At 40.4% G+C, this 14,736-nt stretch overlaps 1 protein-coding gene across 1 annotated transcript in view; it reads right to left on the reverse strand.

Moving 5' to 3' along the window:
* Positions 1 to 14,418, reverse strand: part of zmat4a (zinc finger, matrin-type 4a) — a 137,326-nt gene extending 122,908 nt beyond the window's left edge. The window contains exon 1 of the mRNA XM_040155640.1: positions 14,302 to 14,418. Coding sequence (XP_040011574.1) covers positions 14,302 to 14,388 — 87 coding nt within the window. The 5' untranslated portion in view covers positions 14,389 to 14,418. The remainder of the gene's footprint in view (positions 1 to 14,301) is intronic.
* Positions 14,419 to 14,736: the final 318 nt, after the last annotated feature.

Raw genomic sequence — 14,736 nt, forward strand, 5'->3', positions numbered from 1 at the left:
TAATCCATCATTATGCTGGAGGCCAGGAAGCATTTAGTTGTCTCTATTGCCTGATTATGACCACTGACCCTAACTTTTGTCTGCATGTAAAGTCAGTATTCAACAATCTTATAAAATAAGAAAACAAGAAGTAGGAGAGAGGAAACTTTCTTAAAGAAGTAACATGGTTTATTATTTATTTTTGTGGTTATGGCCATTTTATCTGTCAAGATAACACTATATTTACCAAACTAATTGCTGTAGTTCTCGGAACACGTCAACATTGCTACATTACTGCCTCTGGGATTTGGGGGTATGGATGGTGGTATAACAACCAAAATAAAGATTACACTGGCAAACACTTGGATTATTACATTTATGTTAAGCTTTTTATCTCCCCTATAACTACACTTATGAAATTCTCAAGTGGCAATGGTTTTTATTTTTCACTCACGTTACCTCCCATAGTAATAGCAGTGAAGCATACGGAGATCAAATGGCTTACTGGAGGATGAGTGACTGACCTTGTACTGTTGATGTACTTTAAATAAGTATTCCGTTGTTGAGAGTCTGACAGGAACGTGCAGCACAGACAGACCACGTTCAAGGTAATGTAATACACAAATAGCCTATAAAGATATATAATTCTAATTTGCCTGGTTTGCCAAATTGTTCTCTCCATACACTCTGAGGCTGGCACGTTTAAAAAAAAGGACAATCAAACTTGAATGCAACGAACGCAGCCTAATCCTAAAAAAAACATTGTAGGTTGTGCCGTCAATTTGCGGTACCTCCGCTGCCGCATCCAAGTGACAAGCTAACGTTACTGTGGGACAAACAGCTTTACCTTCATCCACATTTTTTTCCATCTATGATGTTGAACCCAAAATGCTTCCACACATTGATTCTTAGATGGTTTGGTGTCATGACCATTCCTTCAGCTCGACCCGCTTTTGTTCTCCATGGTGAGACGGATGGTTCGCTGAAGTACAAGGCACAGTCTGTTGTGCTTATTGTTATTCAAACAGATGATTTACAGTATGATATTTACATTTTCCCCACGTTTGAACAGCAGCTCATGTTCAGGTGAAAAAGTGACAGCCCTAAGACAAGGTAGAAAATATTTGGTGGCTTGTTCCTGGTCTTCGGCCTTGGGGATCTAATCCACTTTAATCAGAGATAAAACCTAAAGTGAACACAGCTGCCTAATCTTTGATGGATGTTTACAGCAAACGGTTTAGGTAGTTTCACTATTAGCCTTTGTTTTCTCTTCCAAATAACTTTAGGCTACCTTGGCGCTTGTGTAAAACCTGTCTGATGGGCTGTGTTAGACTTCTTTTTAGCAATGTCGCTGCATTCTCACATCTTAGCAAGTAACTTGTTGAAAACATTAATGGCCAAAAGTATGAAAATAAGAAAAGCATTAAGTTCTAACAGCCCTTTACTTGACAGCAGCACTTTCTCCTCTCCCTTAGTGTGTCTGTCACCCAGCAGCACAGGAAGGAAAGCTGAAAAAGTCCTGCTGCTTGTGAAGTACAGCTCTCCAAAGAGCAACTGCTGCTCACTGAATTAACATGTCCCTCTCCTTGGCGATCAATTGTTTAAGCTAATGGATTTTACTGTCAGATACATCGCTATAATTGCAAGAGGTTGACTCTCTTCTAAATGAGATCCTGAGAAAAATATTAATTTTCACCCTGTGTAATTGGATAAGGGGGAGGCATCGCAATCATAAACCAACACGGGGGTTCTCTACACAATTCAATCATCAATATCTGATCAGAACAGCTCTCGTCAACATCATTACGGCCAGGCTCTCTCCACAGAGCACCGTGAGCTCATTACGGTAGCTGTATTACCACTTTGGTGAAGGAGAAACACAGGACAGAGAAGTCACACGGGGAACAATGCAGCGGGCTTTGTGTTGAAGGTCAAATTAGCAGGAAGCCAGCTTGTTTCTCACACCTAGTCAACACGTTTATGGTCTGTCAAATCAGATGAGGCAAACTGTGCGGAGTCAGATGTCCGAGTCTGGAGGGAGACAAAACAGAAAAAGCGGATGAAACAGTGGGAGGGAAGGAGAGAGATGAAAGGGTCAACGCAGCGAGTGCCCAGCAGATGATGCAGCTGTAAAAGGTCAGTTGTAATTTGTTAGAGAGGGCGTTAAGCTGTGAAGTTGGAAGAATGCCCTTGTAGATGAGCTGGACTCATACTGGTCTTTCAAGTTTCCCTTTGCTATCACAACACAATAAATCTGACTTTGATATCAATGCCAAATTCAAAGCAACACACATTTTAAACTCTAAATTCTATTTTCTCTTCATTGTCGATGACACCAACAGATTCTGACCAAAATTTCTTTTGATAAAGTCCTATTGGACCTGTGGACACTCCAGTAATGGCCCACAGCCTTTGTGCAGCATACACAGGATGTGTCTCCTTTTTGGCACATTTTGACTGTGAATGAAAGGAAAGATGTGTCATTCAGAATCAAGCAAGCCACACCAGCGGCTCTGTGAGGTTGTATATCAGTACAGCAATGCTTTGAGTTATATGCTGCTGTCAGCATACAAGTCAGGCAGATGGGAATGTCAGTAATCTTGGTCACACTGATATTTTGACTAGATGATGATGAAAAGTCAGGGGAACATCAGAGTTAGGATATATCATTGTGGACATGCACATCTACTCCAAAATTTTTTGCCAATCCATCTAGAAGATGTTGAGATAGTTCACTGGATAGGGTAAAAATTTGTCACTGATGAAAAGTCAGGGGATTACAAATATGACTAGGAAACATCCTCTTGGGAACATCAACGTCTGTACTAAATTTTATGGCAGTCCCTGCAATAGTTCTTGAGATCCTTAACTGAAATCAAAATGTGTCAACCTACTGGTGGTGCTAGAAAGATAGTGAACATAAAGTCACTGGGACTCTGGGGACCATGAACCTACAAATTATAATGGCAATCCAGTCAATAATTGTCAAGATATTTCAGTCTGAACTAGCGTGGTGGACCAACCCATCGACCAACATTGTCATCCCTAGACCTGCTCCCCTCTAGCTCATAACATGGCAAAAAAGAAAGATACAACTTTTTTACAACACTGTCCTTACAGTTACGTCTACCTCCTCTCACACCTTTTCCTACATTCAGCAATGATGTCCCAGAACCAGACCAAAACGATAACCACATTCTTTGTCTCTTCCTTGGTGAATTTAATTTAGAGTGCTTCTGTATTCACTTGGGGTGCTTCTGCACCCCCCACACAGAGAACTCAGATTCCTCTTGTGCAAAGCTGTTGTGGCAGATCAGTTCCAGACTGTTCTTTTCATCATTAAATTGTCAGAAAGTTGAAATCATAGGACAGTGTTTTAAAAAGAAATGAGAAGAGGCATTTTAAAGGTCATGACTGGTACCTGCCCCTGATATCCCAGTCTATTCCCATTTGTACCATAGCTGCACTTTGCACATCTACCCACCTTAGGCTCTCCACAGTAAACGGCCAGAGCCATCTTTCACCTGAAACTTAACCACCGAGTAACTACATTTCATACTTAAAACATGAAGAATTCAAAGGAAGAGTGCCTAAATAACTGATTTGCAACTACAGTTATCACACCATGCAGAGCTTATGCATGGTGGGATAACTGATCTGACTAGACACTTTGAAATCTAGGCAACATTCATCCACCTCAGTATTTGGAAAGTGACACAGTTTTCGTATTTCATCTCTGAACACCACCACAATAGATTTGAAACAAAGCCATCAAGATGTGATTGAATTGTGGGCTTTCAGCTTTAATTCTAGGGATTTAACAAAAATCTAACATTAACGTTATATTACATTTAGGAAGTACAGCCATTTTTATACATAGTTGCTCATTTTCAGAGGCTCAAAAGCAATTGGACAATTGACTGACATTCAGTTTCATGGTCAGGTGTGGCCTGTTCCCTCATTATTTCATGACATTTCAGATCCATTGTGGTGGTGTACAGAGACAAAATTACAAAAACTGCGTCACTATCCAAATACTTATGTACCTAACTGTATCCCCAGTCGTTCCAAAGCACTCCCACAGCACACTTTCACTCGGCATTACTGAATTTAGGAGACAGAAGACTTTATATAATTCATGACAAAGAGACTTTAATTTAAGCTGTATCAAACAGGTCTATAAATTATACAACACCTTACATGGACTTCTTTCTTTTGACTTGCAAATCCTGGTAGCCAATGACTGTCCCTTAGCTATTTGCAAAAGCAATCAGGTTTACATACTGTAGAACAATCATGTTAATTCATAATAACATTTGTTATCAGGAAGCTCAAGATACATAATTTATTAATTAAATATTAATTCATTTTTTGAAATAAAATGGCACTCGTCATGAAATAAACAAAGATAAAACATTATAGTGGAAAGTTATTGACGCTGATTACCAATGACGCACCGTGGAATAGGAAAGCACTCCCGATCAGAGTCTTGAAAAGTTTCTTGAGTACACTTTTCATAGACTGAGTCTGTTGCATGCCAGCTGGATGAATTAGTGTTCTTTGGACACTGGGCATCCATTCAATGACAGGAAATCGTCTGGTGAGAAGGGAATAAAAAGAGACTGACAACGAGCTTTTGTACATACTGTACATGGATCACATGTAGAGCCACATTTACGAAGGAATTCAATTCAATATCAACTGCACTGTCATTTTGTGCATTTTCTGGCTATTCAGCCTGGGTTGCATCTGACAGACCAGTGTAATTAAAAATGATTTTTTTTAAATCTTTTGCTTTTAGAGAAAAATAATAACCCATTTTAAAAATAATAACCACGACTGCTGCAGTAGACAGATGGAATGAAGTAACCTTCACCAAAAAAGTATGTGGACCTGTAATATGAAGAATGATGACTACATACAGAAGATCCTGGTAACTCATAAATTAGAGGTCGGTCATTCATTCCATATGTGGTATTACAAGTTTGCAATTAATCATAGCTGCTCCACACATTAAGAGTATCAGCTTGATAGAGAAGTGCTGGGAAGCCGAGGCTTTGAGTTACTGTCACAAAGAGTTGCTGAAGTGCTCAATGCAATGAAAGTCATAATGAGGTCCTGTTAAAAAAAGGCTCATAGTCTGCATATTTCACATTAAAAACTATGACATTGACAAACTCCAGAAAGTGTGAGCCAGTGTAAGTTATTGCCAGTAGTTAGACTTGAAATTTTACAATCCAAAAACGAAAGACTGGTCCCTATTGTGGACTTCATACTCACACTGAATTGAGCCGTCAGCAGCTGTGACCATCTAAGCCATGGCTGCATAGTGCAAATGGTTTAACATCGGAAAGCATGTTAAGGTAAAAGGTGTTGTTCACCCTGATGGTGACTGGAGGTGTTCTGGTTCTCACAAACTACAGTAAGAACCTGCCTCACTGCAGTATTTAAAATTGAACTGCTGACCAAATAGCACAGAATATGTTCATATCTCCTTGTGTAGCCCAGTTTTGTACAAAACAATAACTGTGCTAGCACAGTGCTGCTAATACATACATTGCAACTCTTATGGCTGCTTCACACAGCATAGGTTACTGTGGTTATACTATTTGAGGCTTCAGTGGAAACACATGCTTTCATGGCTTGGCATGGCACAGCACAGTTAAAACAGGCTATACCAGACCCATGGAAATAACATCATCCAAGTCTTATCAGTAATGGGCCAAAAAGTGTAACATTTCTCCACCAGAAAAGGTCAGAAGATCACTAAAACTGTAACAAACAATTCTGGCATTACATTTTGAGATATCTTATCAAGGTATCAAGGTCTTCGTCAAGGTTAAAGTTTGACGTTGAGGGGTCATATCATTAAGAATTGTCAACTAGGGACCACTGATATCCCTGTCAAAATTCATGGCAATCATGTTAGTTGTCAAAACATCTCCCTCTGGGCCAAAATTATAGACAGACAAGCTGACCAACCTACTGCCACTGCCATCCTCAGGACCTGTCACCGGTAAAGCCAAAACCTTTGTTGGATATGTTGCTTTGGAAGATGATCAGAATGGTAGATGTTTCAAGCACAGCCAACACTAAGCAGTCATCATTTCTCATCAGCTTAGCCTTTAACTGAGGACAATTATGCAGGGAAATGAAAAAAAATCAACAGGGCACTCTCTGACAGATGTTTCAAATCCCCAAATTCAAAAATCCAGCCATAATTACAGTTTTAATTTGTGTATGGTTATGGTTAGGATTATACTCACCTGTACTGTAATAAAATAGAGCGCTGATGAGCTGGCCTTTTTATTAAATATCCAGTATGGGCCAGTGTGATCATAAGTAATTCCTCCCTGACCGCAACTCTATTAAAGCAGTATGTAAATCACCCTGAAGAGCTGCTAGCTACCTCTGTGGGGCTGTTCTTTAGATTTAAATGTATATTTCTAAAATCAATAAATCATCCGCTTTTGTCAGAATGCTGATGTTTAGCAAATTAAATCATCCAAACCAAATTTGCAATCAGTACAGTCAATGATGATTAAGTTGTCAGACTGTATGGTCCCCATAGTCCACCACTTATTTATATTCTCCATAAGTCCTTCCCACAGCACCTACACTTTTCTCATTTTGCCTGACCTTGCAAGTAAAACAGATGAGTTTTAAAGGCCTGGCACAGCAGAGAGAATCAATCACTGATATGGTACAATAGCCAGAATTGTACTTCTTAAATGAATGGTGGTTATCTTTGCTGACCTGTTGCTGACAGTGAATGATGATAAGGAATAGAGTGAGCTTGTCGGTCATGAATTTTGGAGGGCCTCCAATGCAGCTCTCTGAGGCCAGATGTAAAACCCAGCACAGGCAAGAATCATCAGACTGAAAAAGAATCCATCTAAAGCCACAGACTGTAATGCTGAGAGATAAAGACACTTCAGTCCTGAGTGGAGGACTGTAAGAGACTGTGCCTAAAACATGTGGACTGATGCAAAAATAAAAAAAAATAGCTCTTCAGAAATAAACTGGCTGTCATTCTTTGGAAATATTCATCACATCTACACTGATATTTCATTTCTGACACAGCCACTCGTACACAGATGAAGGTAGGTAAACAATTACTGTACCATACCTGTTTTATCACAGTGTCACCAGAATATGATGAGTAATTTGACTGACTGTAGTATGTGTCATCTGTGTACCTTTAATACACAGCTCACACAATATTTATCTCTATCCCAGTAGTATTGAGTGGGCTATTAGTGTCGGGGTGATGTATTGGGTTAAGCTGTTACAACTATTTTTATACTGAATCAGCCACTAACACATGCAGTATCGTTTGCCAGTGTTAATTATTTTAATATGCAAAATGATGAAGAAATAGCATTGACACTAAAAGATCCGTATCAAGACTGTTTCTTTACATTATATGTTTATTTTTTAAAAAAAGCAAAAGAAGTATCTATCAGCCGATATGTTGTTATCAGATTTAAATCCCAAAAATATGAATATCGATATCGGCCTAAAGAATCAAGTGTCTGCTGTGCCATGATCATCACGATGACATTTGGTAGATACAGTAGCATTCCTAGTAATAGGGTAGGGTTGAGTAATATGAGTGATATGACATTAGATGACATAAATTTGTCTACTCTCAGAGATTGTGTCACACTGTGGTAGTTCTCCCTTTGATACCTTTGGTTGTACAGACCATTGTGGGCAGTGCTGCAAATCAATTAGCAGGATTGTTCTGTGGCAAAATTGGATTTAAAGGTTGATTGCATCACTGGGATGAAGTAGTTTGATTTTTCTGGTATTTCATTCACTGCATTAGCCAAAAGCAGACACTTCTGTCAGTGTGTTTCATCCATAGACACCTTCTCAACTGATTTTCCAAAAAAAATGTCATCATGAGAATAAATTTATATTGTGATAAGAGAAGGAAAAATTAGTCGATTAATGGATTGGGCAAAAAGAAAATAATGTGGCAACTGTTTTGATAATTGAATAAGCGTGGTAGTCGTTTAACTAACACTGGCAAACATTCCCTGGTTCCAGCTTCTCAAATGCCAGGATTTGATGCTGCTTTTTGTCTTACACCATAGTAAACTGAATAACTTTGGGTTTTGGACTGTTGGTTAGGCAAAACAAGATATATGAAGAAGTCACCTTATACTGTGGGAATTCATACTGGACAATATTCACTATTTTCTGATAATTCACTGAAGAAAAAATAATTAACGGAGAAAATAAAAAACGTGTTGCAGCACTATTTGGTTATTTAGACCCACGACAGTAAAAAGGTACAGCTGAGGCTGATGGGAATTTCATTAGTTTTGCAGGTATTCGGTCATAAACCTTAGTATTGGATACTCTGAAATTTTGATTATAGTGCAGGATGAAAAGTCAGGGGAGCACCAGAGTTGTTACAATTTATCTGGGGGGAAACGTAAATAAATGTATCAAATTTCATGGCAGTCTATCAAATAAGTGTTGGATTGATTCACTCAAAACTACAAATTTGATCTTAGTGGTGGCTTTAGAGGAAAAGTCAGGGGATGACCAGCATCAGTATCACTGACGATTCATCCAACAGCCCAACAATCCTATCTCTAAAGCCAGGCTGCTATCATGAAACAGATTTAGGGATCCATATGAAAAATGTTAGGTTGGATATGGTTGGATAGGTTGGGTCATCAGTCAACAATGCATGTGACTTTGACAAGGGAAGCTCCAGTTTGCATCCTGTCTTCTACCAGTAGTAAATGTTAGTGATTTTATACTATGACAATGGCCATTCGCTAACTTTAAGTGATTTTAATTGCTTATACTTAACAAAACTTTAAGGGTAGAGGTGCCAGATCAGAAAAGACGAACTGTAACATTTAATTTGTAACCATTTATGATGGAACTGAAAAAAGATGCTGCCCTGATAATAGGAGCCAATATGGGTGATTTTTAAAGGCAATAAAAAATAACCCTAATCATCATGACCCCAAATGAGATTTTTAAAAATGACCAAATTGTATTTTTAATATACAGTATATACAGACGGAAGGAAAAAATCAACATAAAGTGTCTTAGTAAGGTGTTGGGCCACCATCAGCCACCAGAACAGCTTCAGTGTACCTGTGGCATTAATTCTACAAGTCTCTGGAACTCTACTGGAGGGATGGACACCGTTCTTCCAAAGGATATTCCCTCATTTGGTGTTTTGATGATGGTGGTGGAGAGTGCTGTCTAAGACGTCAGTCCAAAATCGCCCATAGGTGTTCAATTGGGTTGAAACCTCGTGACTGTGAAGGCCATGGAATATGATTCACATCATTTTCATACTCAAACCAATTAGTGACTGTGCCCTATGGATGGGGGCAATGTCATCCTGTTTCTCAACTCATTTTTCAGGTTTTCTACTTAAATTTGTCACCCGTCTATATATTTTGACATATACTATACGTATATTCCATTTTTCCTTCATGTTTCTACTATATCTAACTAGCTTACTCATCTTTACTGTGCAAATATGACCTAAATATTTGGGTCAATTACAGGCCATCTTTACCCGGGGGTGACTGAAGGGATGGTCGTCTTTCGGTTCCAGTTGACTTTTAGTTCTCTAAATGCCACTTAATGTCCTCTTACAGTTCAGTATTAGCATATCTATGAGTTAAGCTAAGATCTTGTCATTTTGCAGACAAATGACACTACTTGCTGGTAGGTGATTTAGCAAGTATGAAAGGAAAAGCTGCATATATGAGGATGAGAGCAGCTGACTGGCCTCCCTGTGCTCACTATGACCTGTAAGTTCCATATACACTGTTACCTCTATCAACAGCAGCATTTTGTCCAGCTGGTGTTCCAGGGCTAGTGAGAGACTCCAACATTGCTCCCGGGGGGGTAAATTAGCCAGGCTGGATGAGTGAGGCTGCATGCTCAAAATGCAGAGACTGTACTTCCTATCCCAGAGCCCTGTGCACTGGTCTGCCTCCCATTCTGTCTCTATCATTCTGCTGCTTTGGCCTTGGGGAGGCAAATTCAAGCCAAATTGTAATGCCATGCCTCGAGGTCAAAACAATGAGCACTTATTTTGTGTTTGCTGCTAAGTGGACTATTCCCATGTAGTGTGACCTAAGTGTGGCCCACAGATCTGCTGAGTGAAAACATTAGCACATACACTGGGCAGACTGCCTGCACTTCAGTAACATAATCAGCTTGGTGTTCAGCCAGAGCAGACATTTAGGGCAAATGTTGAGTTGGTGCGGCACTAAGATTGTGACACTGGTCATCTTAATGAGATTAACTCTTTCCGGTGCGAGCACAACATCGAGCTGCAGGATTCCGACTCCCATCACGTGCTGTCAAAGAAACACTACAGCCTGAATATTAAAACAGACACCTGTTGCATGGGACTGTAGGCGCAGTAGCTCCAACAATACACCCAGCACTTAATTGTAAGGTGAAGTGTTGAGTCCATTGAAGATTTACGGCCAAGTTAGAGCTAAACATGGATTACAAAACAATATATTTTCTCTTGAACATGTAGCTTAAAATACAACCTCTAAGATGTCCGATTAATTCTGTCTAGCATTTCCACAATGTGTGAAATCGTTACTTAAATTTATCAGGTGATCTACGACTTGTCAGTTTATACTGATGACCAGAAAAGACTGCAACAAGCATCTTTTTTTCCTTCTGTAACAACTCTCTCGCACACACACACATCCACTCTCCTTTCCCCTTAAACCTCAGCATGATGGCTTGTAACTGAGAACGCAGACTCTCTAGCAAAGTGTAGTGACGACATAATACACTCTGTCCTCTGCTGAACACTGGAATTTTAAAGGGGCTCTCCACCAGGTTGGTTAGTTGGTAACCAACCTAGTGGAGTGGGGTATATATAAGGAAAATGGATTAAGAGCTTTCATGTCCAAGGAAACACGTGAGGTTTCACAGACTTGATAAAATCGCAGTGAGCACCTCAGGCACTTCAGAGTACATTTGATCAAGATCCTCAAGGCCTCTGCTGCATCAATTCCTACTATTCAATTTTATAATCGATCTCTCTCAACCCCCTCCAAGTTTATGGAGGTGAAATACTAAGTTGCTGAAGTACTCCTTTAAAAGTACCTGGTCATTTTCCTTTTTTACTTAAGCGTGAGATTTCTAATCTTTTGATGGTAAAAATGTACACTGAAACTCATTCATAGGTTTGTGAGACAATGGTAAAATATCTATTATCTATTAAATATAGACAAATCAGTTGGAATATCTATTATCTTGTCAAGCAACGTCCTTTCACTGCTCTCCTTGAAAAAGTGCAATGGCTTGTCTTATACCCAGTGCTGTAAATCGCTGTAAGAACAGGTGTCACCTTTTGGACACTGTTCAATATTTCATTTAGAAATCACCGTAAAGACAGTCTTTGCGTGGCAGGTGTGAGAAACGACACCAGTTGTTCTGCTAATCCAAGGTCAGCCCGGATGCTTTTATATTTGCCATTCTGCTGCCTTGAAAAAACTGGAAGAAAAGATTCCTCACCTTTGATGAAGTACACATTTCCTTTATTTAGCTGATTGCTTCAAAACAACTCCTACACCCTGTGAAAACAAATATGTTCAGCTCAGTTTATTGGGGCTCTTTGTTACTCTGTGTACTATTTATAAAATAGAGAGACCCATCTCAGTTGACCTTCTGTAAAGAAAAACATGGAGACAGAACTGAAAACAACTGCTGCAAGGACGCAATAGAAAGCAACAAAGCAGCAGGGCAATTTTAACTTTACAAAAGCAAACATTTATTGATGACATCAAAGCACGGAGCTTCAAAGTCTTTTATTTATAGGCAGAACAAATTACAGACAGCAGACGGGGGAATGGAAATGCTTTTTTCTATACTTGAAGTTTTTCAAAAATAGAAAGGATGACTAGAGACAACCACTGGAATATTAAGAAAGAGTCGATGAAGGAGCTTTATCATCTGTGGCTGTTTGTAATGTGTAGCTGCTGAGCGCACAACTTTCAGGTGGTGTTCTTGGAGGAGAGCAGAAGTGGTAGTAAACAGGTTTGTGTCACAGTCAGATTTTCAAAAGGCTTGCACGGTGCCAAGGTGGAGCCACCTTGTGGTTTCCAGGAGGAGATGTTGATGATACCAGAGTCAGGCTGAAATGAGGCAGGTGGAGACGGAGATGGGAGAGCCTGGTTGGTGTAATGCTGCATTATTGTTTTTCTCATCATGCTTGGGGCTGCAGAATGAAACATATCATCCATAACTGGATTTGAAGTAGGTGTTGGACTGCTGCTGCAGGAGGAAAGGAAGGCTGGTGTTTCAAAATGAAATGTCTACTGTTCGGACAAAGAGACTGTGCTCATAAAACAAATGGTCGACTACAAACGACTTATGGCGCTTTAACAAGGATTCTCTACACATATATTTGAGTTCGTTTTACAGTGAATTGGGGGCTCCATTCCTAAACCAAACCTGATCTCCTTGTATCCCCAGTAAACAATGAAATACAAAAAACTTGAGACTATTTGACATAAGTCAATAAACAGAAAATTAATTAGGAACAATGCTGATAATCAATTAATTGTCATTTTTCAAGCATAAATGACAAAAAGTCACTGGCTTCAGCTCCTCACATGTGAAGATTGCCATGTTTTCTTTGTCTTCTCTGATAGTAAACTGAACATATTCTGGATTTGGACATTTTATAGACCAAAACCTAACTGATAAATCAAAAAATAATCAGTTAATCACTAAGGACAATAATCAATACTACAGGGCTATTTTGGAATACGAAAGTGTCCATTGCATTGGGTGTAAAAAAAAAAAAAACATACTGAAGCTGTGCATGGGACAAACTGTAGACAGCGGCAAGAATTTGAATGCTGCATCAAATAAAAAAGAAAAAAGCCATCTGAGAGACATCAAAGCAAACACTGTAACAACCATGTTCCATATTTCCCATTTTGTTTGCTTTTCTGAGCAAGAAGGAATCGGCCACTGAAGTCCCGAATGGCAAATAATAATCACCACAAAGAAAGCTGAAAAACATGATGGGAAACAGAAGAACGGATTTTTTAAAAACCTTTTTTTTAACCTTTTAATGCAATTTAGGGCTGAAACAATTAGATGACTCAATCAACCAAAAATTCATCAGCACCTATTTTGATTGATTAATTGTTTCAGTCATATATGATAGATGTCTTAACATCTTTCGCTATTTCAAAAAGTCATCTTGGGCTCTGGAAGATTATATTGGGTATTTTTTTCACCATTCTTGAACATTGTTTAGACAAAGTAATTAATTAAGCAAGAAAATAAAAGACTGAGTATTCGATAGTGAAAATAATCTTCATTTGCAGCTCTAATATATTTCCAGAGAATAACAACTTCACTATCAGGTCTCCTTTCTTCTCCACTGTGCTACGGATACAGATCAATAACTCCGCACACAAAAAGCTGATAAACTATGATACACTCAGCTGCTACACCAACCACCAACAAAAGAAAAACCAGCAGAGCAAAGTCATTCCTAAAATCTCCTGTCCTCCTCGGTTTTGACATTATCATCCACTATGTCAGCTCATCCGATGAGAACCCAAACCAGCTCCAACCGAGTACTGGTAACTCCTCCACAGAGGTGAGGAAGGTGTGTTTAGTACCCTCCATCCTCATCCTGCAGCTCTGCCTCTCTGCCTCTCAGCCGCCTCAAATGTCACCTTGAGAGAATCGCCCGGCGTGCAAAGCAACCGCGCTTCATTTTCAGTAGCCTACAGTTCTTTCTCAGCAGAAATAAGAAGCCACAGACGAGGGATTAGTCAGAGGCTTTTGCCTCTGGGTGCAGGAGTTTTAATAGCGCCGGGCTGTCTTATGTATTACTGAAAGTTCAACCTCTGATGGGAGCGGAGATTATGGGGATCATGTCAGCTTGATAGGCTGTGTCTCATTTATACAGAGGGGACCCCCTTAAGGACCCCCCGGGGTCCCCCCCCTTCACAGACCGACACGCAGGACCTGTTTATGGGACGTGAGGTCAGCCTCCGCCAGGCTGCTCCGCTCACTTCTCTCAGCCGCCTGTGCGCCGCAGCGCGCTGGCCACCACCTCTGCGCTCCGTCAGCCCCCGCCGCGGCACGCAAGCCAGAATCTCGGCGAGGGCAAATATCAGCATGCAGCGCGACAAAACCATGCCTTGCCCCTGCAGTAAAGCATCTCCATAAAGTCACACTCACTCCTCTGCAGCCCTGCACGCCTGTTATCATGGACAGTACGGGAGAAGGGGGGGGGGGGGCAGGACTGGCAAGTGGAATGTAAAATAAATGTACCTGTAACTCCACAGTGTAGCTCTGGTAGAAGTGTGTCGGGAACACGGCCAGCTGATGTTGCACTTTGAGGGAAACTGTATAATCCATTAACCAGGAGACGCTGAGCAGCGGCAGGCGGAGCGGGAGACCCGTCTACTGTTGGCAGCCGTACTACACTGTAGTAGCCCGCAAGCTGCCGCTGCTCCCCGCCCCGCTGCGCTCCCATTGGCCGCGCCGCGCTCACTGGCCGCGTCAGTCCGCTCGAGGCAGGGCGGGAAGCGGCGGCTCTCGTCGGCGAGGGTTTGGTTTATCACTGACACCGTCCATATGTAGGAAGAGGAGAAAAGATTTCTCCTTCTGTAAAGTTGGGGCTTTTACTAACGGCAGCCTTCCATTATTGCTATTATTGGCCTCGGTCTGTTATTATCATTATTAGCAGTAGTAGCAGTAGTGATA

This window comes from Xiphias gladius, chromosome 19 (assembly GCF_016859285.1).
Source record: "Xiphias gladius isolate SHS-SW01 ecotype Sanya breed wild chromosome 19, ASM1685928v1, whole genome shotgun sequence".
NCBI classification, from domain to species: Eukaryota; Metazoa; Chordata; class Actinopteri; order Istiophoriformes; family Xiphiidae; genus Xiphias; species Xiphias gladius.